This window comes from Hoplias malabaricus, chromosome 16 (genome assembly GCF_029633855.1).
Source record: "Hoplias malabaricus isolate fHopMal1 chromosome 16, fHopMal1.hap1, whole genome shotgun sequence".
Classification (NCBI taxonomy): Eukaryota; Metazoa; Chordata; class Actinopteri; order Characiformes; family Erythrinidae; genus Hoplias; species Hoplias malabaricus.
Genome location: NC_089815.1, coordinates 7,489,373 through 7,515,694, shown reverse-complemented (window position 1 = coordinate 7,515,694; position 26,322 = coordinate 7,489,373). Strand labels below are relative to the sequence as shown.

Sequence of the window (26,322 nt, the reverse complement as noted above, 5' to 3'; positions counted from 1 at the left end):
CCGTCTATCAGATGTTTGGCATTAGATATAGTGACCTTATGGTTAAGGTATATCTTGAAACCAGAATTTTACTGGCCTAATTTTATGGAAGTCAACATTTACAAAAATATGCTGTCACTCCAGTGAAGGGCTGCTCTTGAGCATCAAACATTTTTTCAACTGACTGGTAATCGTAACCTCTTCTGGGGATTTTCAGCCGGCTAAAACGTACTTATGAACCTGGGTGCAGTTTCCCAAAAACATTTTAATGGAGAGTGAGTGTTAAATGTAAGTTCTAAGATGTTTTTGAGAAACTCAGCCCATTCCTAGGGATGTGGGCTCAAACAAATGATTTATATCAAGAGAAAGGAATACATTTTATTTGAAAAATATGTCACTGTTCATACAATACTTCAATACCATATATATATATATATATATATTTATAAGGAAAAAAAACATATGCATTAGAGATTTTTGAACGTAAGTACACCAAAAATACAGGAACAGAAGAGAAGGGCTACGAAGAGAGAAGTGGGATGTTTCCAGTGTGATTTACATGGAAATATAGAGGAACACTGGCAAGAACAAAAAGTTTTGTGTTTTGCTGGATTTTTCCTGTCGTCACGGTTCAGAAAGCGGGCTAAGTGCTTTGTGTTGTAAAAACAGTTTGTGAGGCATTTTCTGCTGCTGTAGTGGCTGCTGGCACGGCTGCAGTTTCCAAAAAGCTCTCCAGTACGATTTTTATTCTGTGGTAACAACATGGAGGAAAACACTTTCCCAATCGTTAGCCTGAGGTGCTTCAGGAAAACCAGGCCTGATGATACAGAAACATGGTGGAAAGTAGCGCAGCTGTCACTCTGCTGTGGTCAGTCCTTGGCTCCAATCTTGGGCAGGAGGGGAAAGGCAGGCTCTAAAGAGGCCATGGCAGGTCACTAAAATCCACAGGTCCACCCAGCCCTGCATCTGCCTCTAAAAGACTCATGATGACTGCCATGGCAGCCTCGTCGTTGCTGGGGCTGCTGGAGCCTGGCTCGTCCATGATGTCCCCAATGCCGATGTGGGAATTATCACCTGCAGTAAAAGACAGTAAGTTATAGACCACTGAAAGTGTCACTCAGCATGTTAACTTGCACACCCTTATCTGTGTGTAGTGGTGGATTTAAACAAGTGGTTCAAAACGTCTGATTTCTGGATTGTTGGTTTGCTGGAAGACACTTAGAAGCTACTCAGACAAGGACCCAAGGCAGGGACAGAACCCAGGACCCTGCAGGTGTGTGGCAGCAACACAACTACTACCAAAGCCACTGTGTCACAACCACACCAAAATTACCAATACCCAGCTAGTAATGTTTATAGTTTCCCTATTTACCAGACCACGTTAGCAGCCAGCTTACTAAATTAACTTCACCAGTCCTTGTTGACATTGTTTACAGCATGCAAAATATAGTTATTTTAAAAGATACTTATTCGTCCCACTTTAAGACTGTAATTAAGCTAATGTTTTTTTTTAAACTCACTTAAGAGGGAGTTGTTTGAATAAGGGTATCCTATGGAGTCCTGGCCTGACACCATCCCGGCTGAAGGAATGTCTGGAGTTCCACCATTCTGAATCTAAATAAATAAATAAATAACATTAAAATGCTGTAAAATTAAGTATTCAGTGTCATATCACAAAGATTAGCACTTACCTTCTTGCCCCCAGGAGAAGAGGTGTCTGGAGGGGGGGTGCTGTTAGTGATGTTGAGTGGGCTGGAGCCACAGCTGGACGGAGATGATCCTCTTATCCTGCCAATAACGAATTAGAGTCAGTACAAACTTCATGATGGCGCAATCTCATTTCTCTTCATGTTTTGAAGCCCTCGGTGGCCTGATGGTTCAGGGAATCTGTACTGAAACTTTTAATTTTATTTATTTATTTTTTTATTTTTTTATTTATTTATTTTTTTTAAACATGGCCTCTCTCATATGAGGGGCACTCACAAAAAAAACTGTATTCTTCACAGATGGGGGTTACACTTTATATAAAAAAATGTAAAATTATAAAGAATCATTATCATCAATTTATTGTTACATTCTATTCGGTAATAAGTACTTATTTTCATATACTAGTGCAAGTGCTTTTTCACCTTTGGATCTCCATCACCTCCTCTGCGATTATGCGTCCGATCTTCCCTGCTCCGGGTTTCGTTCCTCCTGGAATTCCAGGGACCGTCTGCAGGGCCCGTTTCCCTGAGCCTGAAAAGAGTACGGAGACACTGTTACAGATACGTTCAAAGCTTTTGAGGTTGCTGCTGCAAAAGATTGCAGCACAGTGTACAACAAACCTCAATACACTGTATGTTATTATCAATCAGTTTGTGCTACAATAGCTCTTCTGTGGGACTCAATTAAACAGGTTAGCCTTCGCTCCTCTTGCGCATCATGACTCTGTTACCAGGTCCGTTTTGGTAGGTACTAACCACTGTATACAGAAAACACCCCCCAAGATCTGCCATGTCGGAGATGCTCTGAGCAAAATATTATGACCCTCATAATGTTGCTCAAAAGCGCTCAGATCTTCCAACAACCGATCCCCGCTCTCGACAGGTTCCTATTTTAATGTTATTTATTTCAATCACCGTGGTTTTAATCTTGTGGCTGATCAGTGTATATATGTGTACAGATATATATGTGTTTCATTTCGGATTAGTAATTGGGATTAGTATAAACGGTTTTTTTTCTTTTGATTTTGGACTATGTTAATTATGGCAATCAGTATAAAGCCATTTTGTAATCAGGCAGATATTTACACAGCAATGAATATCTGCTCACCATCGGCTGTGAGAACACTGTCCATGCTCTGGGGGGAAGCAGCGAGCTGAGGATAGCTGGGGTCTGATCCATCGAGCGTACTGCCCCTGAAACAGCACATCACAAGCACAAGCTTTAACATTATATTTAATGCCAGTGACAAAAAACCCTATGGAGTAATATGTCATTATTTATTAAACCTTTAAATTAAACATCACTCTCACATTTACTATGTTTCTGTTGAGCATATGGTCTACTTTGTTGAAAGAAGAAAAAAAAATTATTCAAATATTTTCTACCCTGTCATTTTTTACCACTGTGGACAGTAAACTGTTAAATGTGCAAACTCACTGTTTTTAAAAAAAGTAAATTGAAATCCAAAGAGTAACTATGTAATATTCAGTAATGGAGCTGTTTACTTACGAAACAACTGTGTTTGTGGAGACGATGTACTCAACATCTTTGGTCCAAGGGTTCATGAAGCTAAACCAACGACTTCTTAGAGTGATAAAGGAGCCATCTTTGATCTTGAACTTGTAACAGTTTGTGTTGATTTTTTCTCGCATCTGCAGAACTGCGGAGAAAATGATCACAGCCGTTAGCATTCTTGCTAAAAGAAGCGTAGTTAAATAATACTTACACTGGCAATGTTTACCTGCAGCCCGATTAACTGCCAATGTGAATTTTTTCATTTGTCCAAAAGTTGCATGATTCCATGTCTTATATTTAAAGCACAGGTGTAGTTACGGGAGAAGGGTGTAAGGATTGATTTGAGATTCACCCTCTCGCTAGATTTGCTTTTCATTGTTACAATAACCTTCACACTAAAGGCTGTTCACCACTGGTAATCTAATCATATGCAGTGCGCATTTAAATGTGGAATATTTTTTAGATTTCTGAGTACATTAAATATTTTGTTGTGATCTACAATCAAAAATATTCCTTTTGAACTAGTGAACATCTTTGCACGTAAACACAGCCGGTCTACGATAATAAAAACTCAGCCTTGTGAATGCACATGAATTTTTAGAGATATTGAAGGCTATGAATTTCTGCCAATTACCTTGTCTGTGGCATTCAGCGAGGTGGCCAATGTCATCCTGGTGGAAATATTCATAAAAAGATGTGCCCAGTAGTTCCTGGGGTAAATAAGCGAGGATGGCAGTAGCTCTGAAATGAGAAGAGTTAATGTTACTGACTTGGAAACATAAATGTAGGGAAGTGCTGCAAGCCCACAATTAATTTAGGAGTTTAGACAAAAGCCTCAACTATGACTAATGACTGAATAAGGAAAGAGAAACCAGGAGCTTCAGCATTAAGTGAAAATAATGCACCACAGTGTCTTTACAAACTGTAACTAATGCTTAATACCTGGATAGCTCAACACACTTGGAGAACACTAACTGCCTTGGACTCCTCTGTAATTGGCCAAGAGTCATGGAGATAAGAAAGGCCATGGAGAGGACTATCAGCTTCAGTTTTTTATCACTCACTTCTTTTACACAGCAACATCTTAAATACATTAAGCATGTTTTTATTGTAAACATCTACGTTATTACACAATATTGGCCATAAATCAGAGACCGCCCTTCTTTTATAATACAGTGTGTTCATTTGTTGCATTGATTACAGATATTTTCTTCTTATTCTTATTTTCTTGAAAGAAGTTCTTTTGTATCTGTTATATACCTACGACGGAGTTTTACGGCCACAGCTTTAAAAAAATAAATAAATAAAAGATTCCGAGATTAAAGTCAGAATTCCAAGAAAAAAACTCAGAATTCTGACTTTAATCTCTGAATCTTTTTTTTTTTTCCTCAACGCTGTGGCCCTAAAAATCCGTCGTAGTTTCCTGTTTCAAATTATGACTTCTCGACAATTAAAATAGGGCACTAAATTATTGACTTTAGTTTTAGTATGGGATTATCAATCATTAAATTTTCATATGTGACAGTGAATATTTATTAGGCCACTGATTTATGGTACATCCTTGCTTCAAATCTCCTGGTGCATAAATTAGAGAAGTGTCTGTAAAAATCCCAAATGCTCTACTGACACACAAACATGGAACAATTGTCTGAGAACAGTGCAGTGGAGTATTTGTAGGCAAAGTGGATGCCCTACATTTCAGTGCCTCTTTGGACCGTCTTTTCCTCAGGCTGGAACAAATTTTGCTGGGGCTAAATTTGGGTATTGATCAGCTTTTAAACACACCAGCCCTCAGGCTAAATCTATCTCTGTTCAAAGGAGCAGGCAAGACTCAGAAGGCACTTCACTCCTGAGACATGTGCCCACACAAAAAGCCTCATCATAAGGTCAGCGTGTCTTATGATCACATTAAATCTCTAATTAAGGCAGTGTCTCTACAGTGAAAGATTGAATTTTTTGAGGTTGTTGCGATCTCAGAACAATCAACAACATAATTACAATCATTTCCAAAGGGAAAATAATAGGCAGGAAATTGTTTGGATCTGGAAAAAAGCACTTAACAAACGCCACATAGGGTGTGCCAGACTGTCACATGCTCTTCTTAGGCATTGTTCGTAGATTAACGTTTACATGATTTATTCTGCCAAACATTATTAATTTGGGATTTTTATCCATTACTGAACATTTAGTTCACATTTAATCGTATTGTACTGCTGGAAAAAGAAAAACTACTTTCCCCTTAGTTCATTCATAGTTACACGAAGATGTTTGTTGCTCCTTGCAGCAGTATTGCATAAGGCTTTCTATCACATTGGATACACTGTGTTTGTCTGAGTGTAAGGGCTTTTGTGTGGTGATGTACATTGTCGCTAAAAATAAGAATCATATGGTTTGATCATGTGTCTTTATACATTTGCCCTGGACTCACCCACCGTGACCTCTTGCTTTGCCAAATAGTGATCCCACATTCATTTGCAATTGTAAACCTCAGGAATTAGTGGTCATCTTCAGCTAATACTATTATATTTGTCATCATTACAAACCAGTGTATACCACTCAGCTGTATACCTTGATTCCATCCATTCATTATCCATTATCTGTAAGCGCTTATCCAATTCAGGGTCACGGTGGGTCCAGAGCCTACCTGGAATCATTGGGCGCAAGGCAGGAATACACCCTGGAGGGGGCGCCAGTCGGAGCGGGAATCGAACCCACAACCTCCAGGTCCCTGGAGTTGTGTGACTGTGACTACCTGCTGCGTTACCGTGCCGCCTGTACACCTTGATTGATCATCTATATTTTGGAGGGAGGGACAAAATCCATTTTTCACCAAAACATCTGTCTGACTCACCTCTGGTCCACAAAGACGAACTTGCCATCAATGGTGTGGCGTGAGACGTACTCGGTGGGCTTGACGCGGATATCCCCATTCATAGGCTGGGGCACAATATGGGGGTGGAGGCGGCCGATTGCCACAAGGCAGCTGAGGTTACAGCCTTCATTATCGGGCTCGCTGTCCTCATCCAATCCCATTTTGGTGGGTGGCCAGCTCTTCAGGTAACCCGTGCTGTGGATGGTGCAGAAGCTTTTGCGGTCAGCTGTGGTGGACAGGGTAAAAAACAGGTTTTATTCAATAGATTCAAAGAAAACAACACTTAATTGAAAAAAACAGCAATGCACATTTGCTGCTCATTGCTGGAGCAGTTTACTGACTATAAAAATCAGAAGAGGTATGTACCCGTCAACAAAAAATTGATTTTACCTTTCTTTTTGGAGCATGTGGAAGGAAAGTCCTTGTCCTCCATCTTCACTAGGGACCTGTTGCACTTCATTCTGCAGAAGAAGGAACGCCTTGCCCCGGAGCATAGTCTCGACGGCCCTGGAGCGATGTCTGTCTTCACTGGCAGCCCAGCTTATAGAGAGTAACACACAATATGAATACCACTTAAACACAGACAACATTAAACTTTCATTCTAAACTACTGTATGGTTCTACAGCTTTCAAAAAACACTGCTTCACAGATCAATAAACATGAGCTTTAAATTCTTTAAGTCCATGCTTTCATCAAACATGGCGACCTTCTTTGTGTGCAGCTGCTTCACAGACATTTCATGCTTTATTATGCAAATTATAAAGGACATCTACACAATTTTGGGCATACTGTTTGTACATCTCTTGAAGAATTAATATATAGTACTTAATGGGTGCTTTCACAGGATATTTCATAAAAAAGGCTGGTCTTTGACTTTTGTAAGATACTATAGTTTCTTTAGAAATAACAGTACAAAGCCACACTGTGAACTCATTCATTCATAGTCTGTAACCGCTTATCCAGTTCAGGGTCGCGGTGGGTCCGGAGCCTACCCGGAATCTTTGGGCGCAAGGTAGGAACACACCCTGGAGGGGGCGCCAGTCCTTCACAGGGTGACACACATTCACTCATTCACTCACACTTAGGGACACTTTTGAGTCGCCAATCCACCTACCAACGTGTTTTTGGACTGTGGGAGAGAACCGGAGCACCCAAAGAAAACCCACACGGACACGGGGAGAACACACCAACTTCTCACAGACAGTCACCCGGAGCGGGACTTTAACCCACAACCTCCAGGGCCCTGGAGCTGTGAGACTGCGACACTACATACTGTACCACCATGCCTCCCACTGTGAACTGCATGCCTTAAAAGAATTATATTTCATCTTAGACTTTCATACGACATTTAAAAACCTCAGAAGATTTTGACCTCGTAACCTGCCTCAACTGGGCACAGTGGCCCAAAGGAAACATTAAGTAATACAAGATGTAAAGGGACATACTTTTGGCATCTATGAGTCGCTCCCTTGGCGCTGTGTCAGAAGAGGACAGCTGCTCCTTCACTTTGGCAATGTCTTTAGGATGCAAGTAATCAAACAAGCTCTGGCCAATCAGGTCATTCTGCCAAGAGGTTAATCAGAGAGTGTATGAAGCCGCTGAACATGTTTATCATCAAGTCTTCTTCTCAGATGCCAGACAACACAAATATGAATTTTTAAATATATGACTCATAAAATCCAAGACAATGAAACCTACTTGGCTGTAGTTTAAAATCTTGTACACAGACTCTGACACAAACAGAATCTTTCCCCGATCGCAGCCAACAACAAAGAGAAAACCATCAGCAGCCTGTGGGTCAGACACAGAATAAAATCAAAAACAAAAAAAAAACCAAGAGCATATGGTTAGTTACAAGCATGGTTTAAACGTTTGTGTTCCTTATTTCCACATACCCTCAGTATTAAATGCTTCAGTTCATCATCTGACAGAAAGGCTGGTTTGTAGTTAGCTTCAGTGTAAGGGTTTGCAGCACCTTATGGATGAAGCATAGTGATGACAAACGTAGACAGATGGATAGCAAAACAGCAGCCTAAAATTACACTAACTTGGCCAAAATATTAAATTAAATTCAGTGTATGTTAAACACATAGCAGCTGCATAAAATATTGTTCATTTTTTCTCATAATTTTATTTCTCTTTTATGATATGAAAAATTACTATTTTTATTGTGTGGATATCTTGAACAATATCAGACAAGCATTGTCCTTACCTCGTAATGTTTTCATGTGCTGGACAGCCATGCGCAGCACAGTCAGCTTGTCCAGTTTGCGGGACATGGCATTGCAGGTAGGCACTAGTGAGGCCAACTCATCAATGAAGCTGTTCATTTTGTCCCGGCGTCTCTTCTCAATCTGACTGTGAGCCTCCCTGATTAGAGCCCAGAGAAATTACTCAAAAATACATGTTCAAATAGGAAATGCACAGACACTTCACATACTTTGAAATAGCTTATATGGACTATATTTATATGTCCCCTTTAACTGCATGAGGATCTAATTGCATTATGCCACAAGAACATTAGCAAGGTCGGGTACTGATATGGAAAATTAGGAATGGTCACATGTAACACTCGAAGTAATCTTGATGTGGATGATGTTCCATCACAACAGGGAATGTTACATTGGGCTCCTCCGGCCCAAACTTGGCACTGATTATGGAGAACTTAAGCTCATGTGCAGTTGCTCCAGGGCATTCTATTCCATTCTATTTAACCTCCTACCTATTGTTCAAATCTGACTGTGTGCCTTTAATGATGAGTTTTGGAAAGGACAAGTAACACATTTACATTCTCCATGACTCTGCATGTTAAAGTTGTTAAAGCCCATATAAAAGTGAATATGTGGAAAATGTACCTGGCATTCTTTATTCGACCTTGCTGATCCATGCAGTCCCTGTTAGGAGACAACATTCGGTTGCATTAAATTTTTAGTAAACAACAATAGTAGCAGCAGAGTTTTGCTCATCTATAGGTTCAATATTATTGTAATATGTTTTATTTACATTTCAGAAATGGACACCTGATAAATATATTCTTATGACTGTTATATTTACCTTCCAAGTTGTTTGTCCTTGTCTGTGTCCATACTGTCACTTGACAAATTAAACAATATAATTAGTCAATGCAGTCCAGCTTTTAGACTTCTAACTTAAATGTGTGAGCAACTGAATGAAAATGAAAAAAATTAAAGCATCTAACTTCTTAATATTTTCATGTTTTATCACACATGCGTACGTTAAGTTAATGAATGAAGAAATAAATTCTGTTATTCACTATGGATATATATGAATACAGATACATATGTATAGGGTTCCTAATCTCTTTCCTTAATGACACCATCCAGATAAAAACAACCAGGCATGCCTGATCATGGAAGGGGTCAGGACATTTTACCAATAATATTAGATTCTATTAATTGTGACATAACCACACAACCTCCTTGCATAAATATTTGGTCAGATTTGGCCAAGTTACATATATGGGCCACAGAACTTGTTTCCAAAAAGCCTCAGACTTTTGTGATGAGGTCACAGGTCAGGTGTTAACACTTGATGGTTGTAGAGTGTTAGTACAATATTTGTGTTAGAGAAATACATCAGCTCTGGAACTGTATCAGCTGAAATATCAACACTTCACCTGCTTAAAGTGAAATAATTTTGCATTATCATTAGCAGAAAATGTGTTTTCCAAAATAGGTTTCAGCAGAGGTTATATTTACTTTCATTTCAAGAAGAAACAAAATATGGAATGTGACCTGGAACGCCAAAACTTTCACAAAACACTACACTTACACTGTAATAGTGTAATAAAATACACTACATTACTAGAAATGTCTCTTTGGCTTTAAACTAACCTAAACTAAACATAAACACCTCATGCTGATAAGAAGATGTTTGTTAATAATCTGTAAAGAGGCGGTAAAAATCTCTTATACTGGTGAATGATCTACGGCATTTTCCAGGAAGAGTTATTAATAGAGGTGTTTACAGAGTTGTATGCGTGCCTTGCTTTATCACTTTCCCATTACTGTGATAACACCTAAACATGACCTACACAAATTTCAGTTTGCACATGTTGCTATGCCCTTATACACAAAGTGGCCAAAAGCTTGTGGACATTCAATGTTTCTTATAAAATGAAGAACACTTATAGAGATTTCTGATCAATTCTGGTTCTGAATCACAAATTAAAAGGTTATTTTAATACTTACTCAAATGAAAATCCATCAATTCTGTAAAAGAGAAAAATATTTTAGTTCACATTCAAAATATTAAAATAGGATTCATCTTGGACATAGTTCTAAAGCTGTTTTTCATTCAGTAACACAATTAGCAGATTTCAAAATGACTTAGGTGACTGTTAAATTTGTATCAGTGGAATGACTGTAGAGAAATGTATTAAAGACTGGAACATTATGAACAGAAGATAATGGATGGAAAGGCCATTATAGATTACTGGGAGCAGGTTTCCAAACATCTCATACAACTGGCTTGTAACTCAAAGACAAACTCAATAAGTCATGTTTAACAAAAAAGGTCCAGCGATGGCACTAATGCATCAATGACACTGATGATTTCCTTACTGGTAGTCGGTGGAACTGCCTTTCCTTTTGCGGGTGTAGTCCATCCCAGGCGTGCCGATGGAGCTGCTAATGAGATCAGTGGAGCTGGGCGACATGAAATCATTCATTGTGGAGGAAATGTCCATTCTTTGGTCAGCCATTAGATCATCTGTCGGAAAGGAAAAACATTAAGGTTTTCCATTGCACTACTATTCTAAGATTCTAATTTTATTTATTTAATTTATTTTTTAGGGCGGCACGGTGGGGCAGCAGGTAGTGTCGCAGTCACACAGCTCCAGGGGCCTGGAGGTTGTGGGTTCGATTCCCGCTCCGGGTGACTGTCTGTGAGGAGTTGGTGTGTTCTCCCTGTGTCCGTGTGGGTTTCCTCCGGGTGCTCCAGTTTTCTCCCACAGTCAAAAAACACACCTCGGTAGGTGGATTGGCGACTCAAAAGTGTCCGTAGGAGTGAATGTGTGTGTGTGTGTGTGTCTGTATTGCCCTGTGAAGGACTGGCGCCCCCTCCAGGGTGAATTCCCCGCCTTGTGCCCAATGATTCCAGGTAGGCTCTGGACCCACCGCGACCCTGAACTGGATAAGCGGTTACAGATAATGAATGAATGAATAATTTATTTTTTATTCTAAGTACTTTAGAATTCTGAATCAGTATAAAGAGTAATAAATAGTACTTATTATATTTACAGGTCAATGACAGCAAAGGAATTATTTGAAAACTAGGAACATGCACAGGATTAACATACTGAATTAAGTTTATGAATTAGATTTTAAACATTTGAACAGAAATGTCATACTTTTCAGTACATTTTAAGTACAAAGTTAAAAAGTTACAAAGTTAAGTTAAAGGAAAGCTTTGTGTCTATGTATCTACAAAATTGAATTTACAGGATGAAAAGTGTTAATATACTAACACTGATAAACATAACCAGTTTTTAAATAGCAAACATGACATATTCACACATTGAATAAGAATCGTTTTAAAATGTTGTAAAAAACATTAAACTTGCAAGAAATTGGAGTTTATTATGAGCATGACAGAAACATGACAGAGCATGATACTAAAATAACAGAAATAAAAGTATAACAGCCTTTCACAACTCACCACAGAGATTCATGAGGACTGATGTTTTCAGATCATCACATGAAGACTTTTTCCACTGTCCGTGATGTGCAAGGTGAAGTGGCAGGAGTGAGACTGTAGGCATGGAATGTTAAGACAGGAATTAAGGCATTTCATAACTAGGAGATCATGCTGATGATACTGATGACGCAGGAAAATGAAAAGCCCCCACTCTTGTGTGTCACATTTTCCCTTGAAGATATGGAAGAAACCCATATCTGTCAATCGCCATCAACTCAAATACACAAACATGACTCTAAACGTACTGTCGCTGATTTCAGAATGAACAGCAACCTTTATGTCTGAGGGCCATGCGTGACTCAAACTTCAATGTTAATGAGATCAAAAACAATGAAAGGCTTTCTTGTAAGCAACACTCTGCAGCAATGAAACATTATACGCAACATCTGTGCATTTACCAAACCCAATTACACAATTCCTGATCTCATTCAGTTACTATAATGCATGTCATCGTGTCGGGCTTTAACAATGCACACCACAATTATGCCTTAAACTTGTTTTAAGACAGCATGACATTTCAAACAAACAGAAATCTTTTTCATTGTGTATTATCAGTTAATGCTGTTAAGGATGCCCTGTTTCCTCAGGCCGTGATCACTTCTGTTTATTAACTTGACTCCACTGTAAGATTTACCCAAGGCCTAAAAAAAGCTGTGTGAAAAGCTGGAGACCTCAGGTTACGTCCTCCTGTCAGAATCCAACAAGCTCTAATGTTCCCCAGCAGCCACTAGTCGCCTTTAATTAGATTCTCCAGTGACCTATTTTTCCCCTTACTACCTTGCTACACTGCAGTCGATCCAAAAGACGCTAGGGTTTCAGGGTGTCAGAAGACTGCATCAGAGACACAACATAACACTCTCAGACCCCTCCGACACCAACATGAACATGAGAAAATGAGCAAATTCAACAGTAAAGATTGCTCTTTTTCTGTGAATCACTTCTGTACAATGACTTGCAGCTGGCCTAATGTTTCAGGGCTAAACTGATATTGATCATTGACACCAGTAGCAGTTTTAAGGAGCTGATAATTCCAGTAACCCCCGTTTTGGGCTATTTAATTTGACACTCTAATCGGATCTTTCCAACCATCTGAAGTAGTCGAGAGTGAGGTCTTGTGTACTATATGTTGCTATAACTGTGGTATTTTAATTCAAATATAGCTTTAAATGGCTGTTTAATGTATACCGTCATCACCTTCAACAAACTTAGCTGAACAATGCTCGCTGATACCTAATTATAAATCAATGAGCAGCAAATAAACAAAAACAATATTAAAATTTAATGCAACAGTTCAACTTGAGAGCTTCAACTGTAACAAGAACTTAAAAAGGTATGTAAATAAAAGTGGTTCAAATCACAGAGGAGTTGTAAACATTACCTCTGTATGGTATAATGTATAACATATTCATTTTATAGTTTGAAACAAGTAGAAAATATGTATAGGGCCAAAACAAAAATAAATATTAGCAGTAAAGTGCATCTGAAAAAATATTTAACCATGACCATGCTCAGATTTGTAAACCAATTGCAGAATTATTATAACTGTGTGTTCATTATTACATATTGTATCTTTACCCATGGGATTTTCATACTGATATTGATAAATACCCAATACCTTAATATGAGCTATTTTTATCGACTAACCAATATACCAGTAGGGTTTTAATGTTACGTTAGTAGATCAAATCCAATGTGCACTGGTAAACATGTAGTCATAATAGTGCATTTGGGTTTGCTGCTCAAAGCTGTTTATTCATGATCTTCCTGTTACCTGGATACAGCAGTAGGAGAATCTTCTTGAACAAACGCCAAATGAGGCTCTGTCTTCGTTCCTTTTCCTCCTTTCCACTTCTGAGCACTCCTTTTGAGCAATTCCTATTGTCTAATATTGAAATGAAGAGATAAAGGACAATAACACATCTTAATGAGTAACATGAGCTAAAAAGATTTTCTCATTGTTACATTGTTATATGGCTGAAACTAATATTTGCTTTAAGTATTTCCTGTACATTTGGCCCACTTCAGTGCAGTCACATGGCTGGATCTAGAACTCAAGATGTGGAACGTCATCAAGCCCTCTAGGACGTCTGCTCTACATTTGTTTTGTTCTCTTGTGATATGCCATACTCCATCAAGCCATAAGAGGACAGAAAGTGCTTTGGAAAAGTATTTATAATTCCATGCCTGCTGTGAAAATGAGCAGATGGAGAATAAAAGGGTGAGGAAGAAGAGGATGTATGGGTCATATTATCCATCATTACATCTCCACTAGCAGATAATGTGAAGACAAAGTAGGCTAGTTACATTAGCAGTGTGGAAATAAAAGCCAGCCAGAGTTAAATTCGGTCAGATGGAAGAGAAGGCAAAAGTAAAGGCTCTGGGGGAAAAAAAGGTCTGGTTGAATGTAGGTCATCGGGATAAGCCTGTTAACACACAGCGCTTAAATGAGTCAGCAGTGCTTTAACCACCTTCTCCTGCCTTTCCTCACAGTGGCCGAAACACAGCAGAATCCAGGTGACCACTCAAAACAAGCTGAAACTGCAGCCTGTAGTCTCTGTGTCAGTCAGAATCAGTCTTTTTACATCATTTGTAATCATTTAAAGCACCTCTACTTTCAGCAGACATTTAAAAAATATCACAAGTATGAATTCCACTGTCTTGAGTTCCAGTGTGTGACTTAACAACACACTAATAACTACTGTACACAAACGTCACCCACGTAATTCAATAACACTCACAGACTCAACATTAACACAGATATATACACAAAATACCAAACAAATGTTCTTATGACAGGGCTTTAAACATTATGTTGGAACATGTCTACATGATTATTTTAGGATCACAAAATGCCTTCCAAATGATAGCATAAGTACTGTCTTACGCAATGAATGATGTTCCATCACTGCAGAGAACACAGTTCTGCTACCCCAAAGTCTAATGCTTGGCTCTTTTATTCCTCTAGCTAAACCTGTCACAATAATTACATTATAAAATTACCATACCATATATGGACATTTCCTCAATAATTTTGCTGACCTCAGTATTGCCCATTGTGTTTACTTATATAATTGTTTACATAAGAATGAACCCATATTTTACACAGTCGTGCTGTTCTTTTCCCTGGTTTTAACTGATCTCTCTGTTCTAGGGCCATTATGTCAATATGTCTGAACACAGTGGTTAATTTTATTTATGGTTTATGTATTTAGTTCATTTAAACATTTTTAATTCCAATTCCAATGTTTAAATATTCTTAATATGTAGATTTTTAACTGAAATGTCACTGCTCTTTAAAGAGGTGTGCATTCATTACTATGCTGTAATATTTTCAGTATATCAGGGGCATAAAATGGTTTTGAAATAATTTTGATATAATTTATTGCAATTATTTCTGGGACAATATATCAACATCAAAAGCTGTTTTGACGGGCCTTTTTGCCCTTCTTCTACAAAGTTAATAATTTGGAGATGCATGTTTTACTTTAAGAGCGGGTATATGCTTGCCATGGAGCATGGTGACTTTAAGATGCTTTAAGCCAACGCTCCATTGTCTCATTTTCTTTAAGTTGAGCATATGTTCACAAGTTTCATTTTCATACATGAAACTGATATGACACATTTCTAGTTCTTCAGAAAAGCAGAATGCTTCAGGGCGGCTAGACTACAATAATTTGTATTTTCTATGGTGTATTATAATGATATTCATCAGACACCCATTGAAAATAAGTGCAGCCCATAATCAGCATGCTGATCACTCCAAACCCTGCACTCTTTAACTCAACTGTTGACCACGGGTTAAACGTATGTAAATTATGCATTTTGATGCAAAGGGTACCTACCTTATATGTACCAGCCTTTACCTCCAAACACATGGACAGGCACTAAACCTACAAAAAAATGGACATGCACAAGTTTATGGTTAATCATATGTAGATTTATAAACATGAGTGTCATGATCATTAACTAAGGCCATAAACCTTTACAAAATGTATTACTGATTAAATATATGATACTGCTATATCAATATGCAATTTTTAAAAGTAAAACTAGTTATACTGGAGTCATTGTAAGTTTGCTTTTAGATCAAAATATTTCTGATTCGGTTATGATGTATATTAAAGAATTCAACATTATAAAATGCATAATATCAGTTACTTGTTACAGTCAAATATGTTATTGTTACACCACTGTAATTAACAGTCATAAACACTTTGTAAATATTTAGTCAGTCAATCAGACATGCTTGCTTTAGGACATCTTCTTGACTGCAGTAAGAACAATCATGGACACAAAATCAGTGTCTGGTTTAATGAGAGTATTACTGAGGGCAAATAATAATTTTGGCTGATCTCTTTCATATGTGTACAGTAAGTGTAGCCCAATTGAGCAGCTGGGCTGTAGGGTCATCAATAAGTTACTTCTTGTGATTAATAAGACAGAACGTGTTACAGATGGATGATCTGAAGATGGTGTAGTGCAGAGGGCTTTGTGGGAGGCCTCGGTTCCTCAGCCAAAGCTTAGAAACGGCTACTGCATGTCAAGCTGTTAAATCATCCTCTTACTACAGTTAATGCTGGACATTTACTGGTAAAATATAAACCTTTAAACACAAAATGTATCAGCTACATACTGCTCTAAAGCCAAATAAACAGGGCTAATTATGCTATCCTAATTAAACATGCAGTTGGTCAGGATTATTTAAGTACTGATGATATCCAAGATATGCCCAGAGAAGAATACTGATCCACTGATTCATTGTTACCATCACTGACATTCTGAGTGTCTGGTTACTTTCATGTTTCCCTTCTAATGCTGCTTTCTATTGCTTGCCATTGGTATTTGCTGAACAATATATGAGAAATCTATGCATTATTCTAAAATACACAAAAAAATATGACAGTAGCATATCTGAATTATGCTACAACCTATGCACCCACTTTTAATTCAGCTCAGACAGCCAGGATAGTGGATAACATATATCAGTATTTGCCCTATTGATACTTTTAGTTTTATTGATGTTACTGAATTCTAAATGCTCCAGATAAGAGTCAAATTAAAAGTATGCTAAATATGCTTTGAGCTTTCATTTTAAAGACAACCTAGATATCAATTGTCTCTACGACATACATTATAAGGTATATTCATAGCAAAAACGTAGTTTTACAGTCACTATAAAAATTTATTTTATAGTGCCTTGAAATGTATCCATTAATTAATGGATACATTTCAAGGCACTATAAAATTAATTTTTTAAATTAAAAAGTATTAATCAATTGTCAAAGCAACAGAACACACTGCAAAATGCGTTTTTTTTCCTTATCCACAGATTCATACCAGTGAGAATACATGAACTTGTTTGCACTGTGGAATGATTTTCCCTTTTAAAACCACATTTTTAAAGCAAATATTGGTCTGTATTTGGGAACACTAAGGTACCATCTGATTTAGATTGGACTGAACGTTTCCCTATTCACTGGCTTCAAAACTGCTTCGATCTGTTGTAGGGCTGAAAGATTGATCAAATCCATATTGAAAATGCAATTTTCAAATCAGAGGAGCTGCAATTTCAAATAAAGAGCTTTAGAACTTGTGAACTGCCTGTAGATGAGCTGGACCAATCAAGAGCAGCCAAACACGTGTGCTGTGACAACACAACCACATCTATCTTAAGTCTGTCATAACATGCTTAGTGTTCAACCTCAAGCCACAAAAAAGTGGATGTATTGGTCTTCTTGGCCAAAGAACAGAACTGAACATCTGCATCTGGGTTTACAAAAACAATCACAAGTCACAATGATATTAGAAATAACTGCTGTTATTTCCCCAATCCACTTCAGCAATAATATTTAAGGAGTTTACAATATATATTGCTTTAATTTCATCTCAGACTGCCTTGCATTCAAGCCTGACTAAAACTTTGGGGCTTTTGGTAGCTAATCTAACTTTGAGGATGATTTGTTAAGGGCTTTTCCAGAGAGCACTTTCTTGTTACTTTTTGCCTGTAGGCTACTCCTATAGATCTACCCCAAAGCAGTTGGTAAACTAAGACTTTCTCTCACGTGGCCTGTAAACATATGCTGAGCTGTCTGTCCTCCACAACACCATTATTATCCACTGCATTTAATGTATCAGAGAGCAAATGAGAGTCAGATAATGTGCACTGATAAAAGTCTGAAAAAGAGAAATGTATCTATGGTAAAAGAAAAAACATCATTCATTTACTCGCAATAATGTAACACGTACAAAAATAAAATGACAACCAAGTCATTAGTAACATTAGAATCGACAGAAATTTTTGTTTGGCAGTTGACAAATCCTTAGATTTGTCCATTTAAAAAAAAATATCTAATAATACATGTGTAATGAAGACATAAGAAGTGTAGGATTCTTATGTGAAGGAGAGCTACTGCACTATGCCAGGATATGGGCATCCACATTAACAGCTCAGATTTCTGGCTCAGACTTCCTATATATATCCATATACATATTCCCAGAATTCTCATTCCTTTTGCTATTTTGCCCTGCACACTCCTTTCACTATTCAAACCCAAGCTTGTATCCTATACACAGTATTGTTAAAGGGTAAAGGGTTTTGAGAACAACTGCAGTTCAATTATCATAACCTATTTAATTCTGTTTTTTCCTTGTGTGTAAGAGTTTATAGCTCTACATTTTTAGATCCTCGACTATGAGTTTTCCAAAGGTGGAAAATATGTGTGGATTTTTAGAGAGCCGAAGAATGTAAATTATGTTTAAACTAGAAATATGTTTAAACCATGAAAGGTTAAATTTTTAAGTAATGGTTTGGAGGCCTACCAGATCTTCAATCAATAAATCAATCAAATGTTATTTATATAGCGCTTTTCACAACAAAAAGTCATTGCAAAGCAGCTTTACAGAGATCCGGGTCCAAGCCTCCTATGAGCAAGCCAGGGGCAACAGTGGCAAGGAAAAACTCACTCAGCACACGAGGAAGAAACCTTGGAATCGTGTATGGTTGTTAGGAGCCTTTTTTTTTTTTTTGTAATGCAGATTTGGAAACACCTGATCTTGTATTCGGGCAGCATGGTGGCACAACAGGTAGTGTCTCTGTCACACAGCTCCAGGGACCTGGGGTTGTGGGTTCAAACCCTGCCTCAGTTCACTGTCAGTGAGGAGTTTGGAGTGTTCTCCTTGTGTCTGTGTGGGTCTCCTCTAGGGGTTCTGGTTTCCTCCCACAGTTCAAAAACATGCCTTTATGCAGATTGGCTATTCCGAAGTATCCTTAGCTATGAGTGTGACAGTGAGCTGTGAGTCTGTCATGCCCTGTGACGAACTGGTCTCTTGTCCAGAGCATATGCAGAAAATGAATAAATTGGTGTTTTGTTTTTTTATTTTCGCTTTCTTTATGAATAAGGATTATCAAATATTTCATCTGCATTTTTGAAAACTCAATAATTTGTAGAAAACCGGAAATGAAATACATATATGGAGCTGGTTGTAATTTGCTGACACATGCATAGCAGTATGTTGATGACACAGGGAAATCAAGCTTTTTCGTACCGTTTTTTATATTCTAGAAATGCAGATGTTTATCTTTTTTCACAGAGATGTGCTTTTTAAGGAGTTAATCAATGACGTGGAGGACTTCAAAATCGGATGCTGATGTATGGGAGGAGACCACAGAGCTGACAATATTTTTCCTGTGAGCACTGCATTGCATTACATAGCGGTGCATCACTCGGAAATGTACAAGGGGGCAGTAAACCGTTTTCTATGAGAGTAGTGAAGATTGACACCCAAAAGCTAGCAGTAAAACGCCTTCAGGCCGCCAGGACTGAGGTGCTGTTTATTTGTCTGCTGCACAAGTACGTGCTGTACATACACAGCCGGGGTGAACCTATAGCCCTTTTGTTCGCTGCTAATCAGTCAGTGGATTCAGTATGTGCTCATTTTAAAGCCTTCGATTATAAAGGAGGTGGACAACCTGCAACGTTTTTAACAGAAGACCGTATGAAACACAGAAACACAATGCAATAGATCACACAAAGGGTTTCAGCACTGAGAGCAATGGCCATTATCGCGACTGTCATTAGTATTTTTATCACTGTTGTGCTCAGTGTGCTCTATCGCTGTCCATGCTCTAACTTACACATAGAAACAACAGTTACAATCCCTCCAGAGCTCAATATCGTACCCGTTATACTACGTTTGGTTTCGAAAGGCGTTAATATTAATACATTACAAACGCGCCGAGAGTGGGTATCCGTTACAGTTAACGCTACATGCGAGCTACACCCTGTTTTATTCAATAACGTTAACTTACGAGTCCCGAACCGACATGAGTCAACGTCCCCATTTCTTCCACCCAAGGGCTTTAAAAGTTACGCCGCCAGAGTCCCAAAACTACGAAAACAAAAGGCTAAAAAAGCGCTAGTGTTATATATACCTATACGTAAAGGTGAGTGTTAAATAACTATGAGCTTAGAAGGTCATACTCACTGGAAGAAGGCAGGAAAGCACATGTATAATCACGCTAACATGGACGGCGCAGGACTGTACACATTTACACTGACCTACTTTCCTCTCCGCTGTAATCAGCGGCGCACCACTAACCTACTTATCCGACCAATAGGATTTTCCCAAACACAGAGAGTCGTTGGTTCCAACGAATCACATGTCGCATCCTCAGCTTGGGAGCCAATAGCAACGCGAGGATCCAGTACAGCGACAAATGGACATCCCCCGAAAATAGATCATTAGCGATTCATAAACATAAACAGTGGAGTCCTCCCGCACAAAGCGAAGTTATTGGCCAGGGAGTAAAACTGAAACTGTAAATAGACAGAGCTTTTTCCTCTTAACATAGCAAGGTAGAGCGATTTTGGACTTTTCTTAACACTTGCTTTTCAACTTGTCCACACTGCAAACACATTTGGGCCTAATGTGGGCCCAATGAATAAACATTCACTGTTATCTTTGTGATCCAGCTATTGGCTGTCAATAAAATATTTTATTAGCCTATAGGTTAACAATCCTCAACAACAACATAATAATATTCTTATATAATGAAACTGTTTAAAAGCAAAAGCAACTGTTATATAAATAATTTATATTTATATATATATATATAATTAAACCAATATTAATAATAATAATAATAATAATAATAATAATCTGCATGCCTATATAATGTAAGTTACCTAAACATTTCTACACTATGTAATATAGAGAAAAATAACTACATTTTCAGAAAAATTGTCACTGTGATGGTACCCTCAAGGGTACATTTCAGTACCTTAAATTACAGAACATAATTGTACCTTATTCTATTATAATTGTTCATTTAAAAATTGTGTTGATTTCATACTCCCAATTTGTTCTTTAATTTCACTCTGTAAATAAATATTAAATATTCACCTCTGCTGGGGAAGAGAATGTATATATACCTTTGGAGAACACAACTGAACTTTAACACATAATACCTTGTACACTGTACACTGTTTGTACCTTTATAGACCAGTAATGAACCTCTACTGTATATTTTTTTTCTGAGAGTGTGTATAATTAGACCTCTAATTATCTAAAGTCATGCCCTATTCCCAGTATTGTGCAGGGATTAACAGGCATTATTTTTGGATACAGGAATATTTGAAATTCATCCCCATGGCTACTACAAGAAACTTGGAAACTGGGGAAAGAAAGAAAGAGGAGAATAAAATGAAAAGCGTATTGCTTTGACATGTTGAATTAATCAGTTAATCGTTTTAAAAATATACTAAGCAGTTACTTCAGCAATCTATACATATAGACTATAGCCGTGGAAATATATGGCAGAAATTTCGTTTACTCTTTCCCTATAGTGTAGTATGTGAGTTGTGTGTTGATCTCAGTGTCAAAACAAAAAATGTTTAATTCAAAACAGCATTTTCTAATAAATTACTAGTAGTGAAATAAAAAAAAAGAAAGAAAGAAAGAAAGAAAAAAGTAATGGTCAATTAAGGTACATTGTATGAAAAATTCTGCGGTCCTCGGCATTTTCACCACTAGAGGGCAACAATGTAACATGCAAAAATGTCTTTCTTTTTTCAACGACATACATAGACGTCGTCGTCATAGACAACGTCATAGACAACAAACAAACACACACACAAACAATATGCATATTAGCTAAGGACCATGATTAGGGGATTTTTAGATCTAGTAACTTTATAACAGATGGTTACTTTAGCACATGTAAACACAGTGTCCTAATCTAAAAGCAATGCTAACAGATATGCTGTGTGCTGTAGTGACTAACAAATCTGTCCATAATGCAGTACAATGAGATTTGAATCATAGCTCTGAGAGGAAAGCCACACTACACCAATAAAAGTCTCTGAGGAATACATGTTTGCCTAACGTGTAACCAGATTGGAACTGTAAGTCCTTCTGGATAAAAGTGTTTGCTAAATGCCACAAATGTAAATAGAAGAGTAAATCATCTCCTTTGTATAAAACATTCAGCTACACAGAGGCATATCTTTCTCCATAAGGCTCATAAAACAAGAGCCTTTCACTCACATCACCCTGTTTGAACTCATTTCCACAGTGGCCCTGTGCACTCTCCCACTGAGCCACACATGAGGCAGCATCTGCTCATCCGCTAGTGAAGAGAGCAGCTGAATGAAAGGATTCCGCTCTGACAGGAAAGAAAAGGAGAGTAAAGCCAGGATTTCAGCAGATGTCACATTATTGCCCGCTACCAACGACAGGAAAGATCAGAGCATGTGACTCATTTTAAGCCCTTTTTCCTGGAAATAAAGCACCAAGAAAATGAGCTGATTTCAGACTTGAATTGCACGGTTAGAAGAGTGCAGAGAGCAATGAGTACAAGGAAATGGTTAAAATGGGTAAAAATTCAGTATGTTTGTAGACATAATTTCTGCTAAATTACAGGTTTCATGTATTTATACTTACACTATGCACCAACACATAAACTCCCATCAGGTACATATTTGTTTTTAAGGACCAATTATAATACATATTTTTATAAAGTATATTAATTGATTATATATTATTTACTGTGCCTACCCTTTGGTTATATTTCATCTTCCATTGTTGAAATTTCCACAATTTCAGAGCTCAATCTTACAAATTGCTCATGTAAATGTTAATGTATGGAACAGAAGAATTTAGGCCTATGCACTGATCAGTCGTAACTTTAAAAACACCTCCTTGTTTCTATATTTATTGTCCATTTTATCAGATCTGCTGTCCATAGAGGTTCACTTTCTTGTTCTACAGTTACGGGCTCTACTGTGTATGTTACACTGTTATGTTGCTGTTGTTCACAGAATGATACTAACCCCATATCACTGTTTTTCAATGATCAGACCCCAAAGGACCACCACAGAGAAGGTATTATACTTGTGGTTGATCGTTTTCAGTGGGTTTTATTCCTAGCATGGTGAGCAAATGTCATTTTTCATCAATAAATATTCTTAGGCAAGACTGCTAACTCCACATTCACCTACATCAGTAGCTTGAGTAAGTTGTCTTCAAAATGCTGTTAATGTCATTTCAGTACTCTTTTGTAAGTTTCCCAGTGTCCACTAGAGGGCACTCACATACACTTTTGCAGTCAGCTCTAGTTTGTTTTTGAGCAAAAGTATCATCAAAGCGCCAGATATCAGTAAACAGCAACTCCATCGATCTTATGTCCACCTGAGATGTAAACACACACACGCACACCATTATCCATCTCTTGCTTTGCATTCATTGTTAGCCCCCACCTCACCTTGTTCTTCAAGAGTCAGGACCTCCACAGTTCAGGAATGATTTGAGTGGTTGAACAGTCTCAGCACTGCAATGAAGCTGACATGGCAATGGCCTGTTAGTGCGTTGGGCTGCCACAAATGGATCAGACACAACAATGCTGCTGGAGTTTTTAAACACTGTGTCTACTCACTGTCCATTCTATTAGACATACGTACCTAGCTTGTTGGTCCACCTCGTAGCTGTAGAGTCACAGAAAGTACTTCATCTGTTGCTGGGTTAGTCATCCTTCATCTGTGGTAACAGAATGCTTGGTAAGAGTTAAAAATAGAGTTATAAAGTATTATTTCATTATCAGTTAGCACGGGTAAGAACATTTTTGAAAAATTAATACAGTATTCTGAAAACTAAGTGTATTTACTGCTCTGATTTACCAGCTGGGTGACACAGTAGAGCAGCAGGTAGTGTTGCTGTCACAAAGCTCCAGGGTCCTGGGGTTGTGGCTTTGAGTACTGCTCCGGGTGACTGTCTTCGAGGAGTTTGGTGTGTTCTCCTTGTGTCCGCATGGGTTTCCTCCCATGGTAGAGAAACATACTGACTGCGTGTGAAATAAAATCAACACCAAGCTGCAATATTGTCTCTCTCAGTAGGATTGCGATTTCTGGCTCTTACTGAGGTACTGTTTGTTTCCTTGTTTCTCTCGGCGAGTGACAACCAAGGGACAGCTCCTTTCAAGGCCACAGAGTAGAAAAGTGATTGGAGCCCAAACAGAGGCCTGTCTCCAATCTGTGGGAGGAGGTGAATGTCTGTGTTGGACAAACATACATTTGAATGGACCTGACTGGCTGAGGAGTGACTGCCAGTGGCACACATACAGTGATGTCACTTCTGTTCATAAGCACATGACCTAAATAATTTAATCCTCTTATGTTAACATGAATCAAAAATTAGCAATATTTTACCATTCTCCTGTAAATGTACAAAGGTTTTAGGATGTTACATTTTATACCAATGTGCGCTAATTCTGGTCAAACTGGTATCTGAAAATTTACAGATCCATTATATCTATTAGAGGACAGGCAAGCTTACATTGTCCCACTTGGATCCTCTCCTACTATCACGCAATGTGAAGAAGGTGCTTCTCACTTTACAAAGTGTTTGAAAGGAAGCTATGTTATTACATCAAGAAACTGGGCGGTATGACAATACTTGGTGTGAAAGAGCACTGTATGTGTGTAAAAGCCACAGACGTACTATATCTCAAATGTTTGTAGATACCCCTTACAAATTAGAGCAATCTGCTACATTGTACACATGGACAAAATGTCAACACAGTTTTTATAATCTGCTTATATATCATGTAATAAAACTGGACACGCTTAAAAAAACTTACCTGTGTGTAAGATCACCATGCCCTTTGCAAAATGTGGGCTAGAGGAGTATAAATCCCCACAGTAACTGTGTTATCAGGAGGAATGAAGCTGTATCCAATACCTTTGATTTAGGGATTATCAAATTATTAAACCTCAGTCAATGATTTCACTACTACTGTGTTTGAATGCATCAAATACCCACAATTAGTAGTGACAACTGCGGCAAAGGATGGATTAAGTCTGTTTAAAAAGACCTTAAGTCTAAGGAAATCCTGCATGAGAGGCAGTTGTCCATATACTTTAGGCCATATAGTGGAGCAGGAAAGAATCTGTGGCCTTCTGCTGCTTTTTTTGCCATTCATTGCTGATTAAAACAGTCAGTGAATGAAGTGAATGCTACACGTTTTGAAGCATCCACAACAACCAAAGATGAATGCTTTGCTTTTATTCCTGACATACATAAATTCATCTGTGGCTTATACAGGCCTCGCATCCTGCGTGATATAAAGAGACAATAAACCAGACGTCTTACTTTTCAACCACTGCTTCTTCAGAGGAAACGCAATCTCCATAGAGTAATGTTTAGAGTCCATTCATAAGTGTTGAGAGCAATATCATTACATTACAAAGGATGTGTCATGGGAAAGTGCATAGACTCTCACAAAGATCTGTTTTCATGCATCTAGGAATATAAAAGCATGGTACGACAAAATAAAAACCCTCTCCTATTAATATTTGCAATCAAATTTATTCAGCACACTGCAGATTTGGTTTCTTTGCAATGTTTGTGCTTAATTCAGTGTATATTTCATCCAATTTGTTCAGTGAAGTCAACTGGTCAGAAAAAAATATAAATAAAAACTTTTTACGTAGAGATGATTAAAGAAACCCACGACCCTCTAGCACACCCCTCTAAAGCAGCTCTGCTGGAATTTGAAGGGTCCTTTTCCACAAATTCCCATGTTTAATGAGTGTGTCTCCAACTTCTGGCAGTAATGAGGGAAACATATGCATGGCGTATGAAACTTTAGAGGCACCTGGACAGAGAGCGAAAACAAAAAACTACTTCTGAGTGAGTAGTAGTAGTCTGCTAAGCTTTGGTCAGTATACAACTGCTGCAGTCTATGATCCTGTATGAAAATGACTGGCATATACCTTATTTCAAGTTCAAGAGCAGAAAAGGAAATAGACAACAAAGAATAAAAAAGTGTGCAAACCAAGCAAAGAACTGCAGGTGTCCTGACAAATTGCGCTACCTACAAATATGTCCTACTTAGCAGACACACAGTTTTTAATAGTGCGGGGCGATGTGAGCCAAATCATTATCACGATTAATTGTACATTTTACCATAACTACGATTAATGATTATATCATAATAATGAAAATTATTTTGTTTTAGTATTTTTAACCCTCATAG

At 38.0% G+C, this 26,322-nt stretch overlaps 1 protein-coding gene across 2 annotated transcripts; it reads right to left on the bottom strand.

Annotated features, from left to right (window-relative positions):
* Positions 1 to 380: 380 nt before the first annotated feature.
* Positions 381 to 23,789, bottom strand: bmal1b (basic helix-loop-helix ARNT like 1b). 2 transcript variants are annotated; one of them, XM_066647011.1, is made up of 22 exons: positions 23,750 to 23,789; positions 23,554 to 23,630; positions 15,635 to 15,682; positions 13,564 to 13,674; positions 11,754 to 11,846; positions 10,658 to 10,805; positions 10,286 to 10,306; positions 9,129 to 9,167; positions 8,930 to 8,968; positions 8,287 to 8,444; positions 7,970 to 8,049; positions 7,773 to 7,865; positions 7,520 to 7,637; positions 6,464 to 6,613; positions 6,053 to 6,299; positions 3,836 to 3,942; positions 3,196 to 3,346; positions 2,794 to 2,879; positions 2,109 to 2,217; positions 1,671 to 1,767; positions 1,500 to 1,593; positions 381 to 1,053 (listed from the first exon to the last, which is right to left on the bottom strand). In XM_066647011.1, exons 5-22 carry the CDS (start codon positions 11,764 to 11,766, stop codon positions 893 to 895), a joined length of 1,911 nt encoding a protein of 636 aa, XP_066503108.1. In that variant the 5' UTR covers positions 11,767 to 11,846; positions 13,564 to 13,674; positions 15,635 to 15,682; positions 23,554 to 23,630; positions 23,750 to 23,789; the 3' UTR covers positions 381 to 892. The 2 variants fall into 2 exon arrangements, with proteins under 2 accessions (XP_066503108.1, XP_066503107.1); XM_066647010.1 differs by lacking the exons at positions 23,554 to 23,630; positions 23,750 to 23,789 and adding an exon at positions 20,277 to 20,366.
* Between the last annotated feature and the right edge of the window lie 2,533 nt (positions 23,790 to 26,322).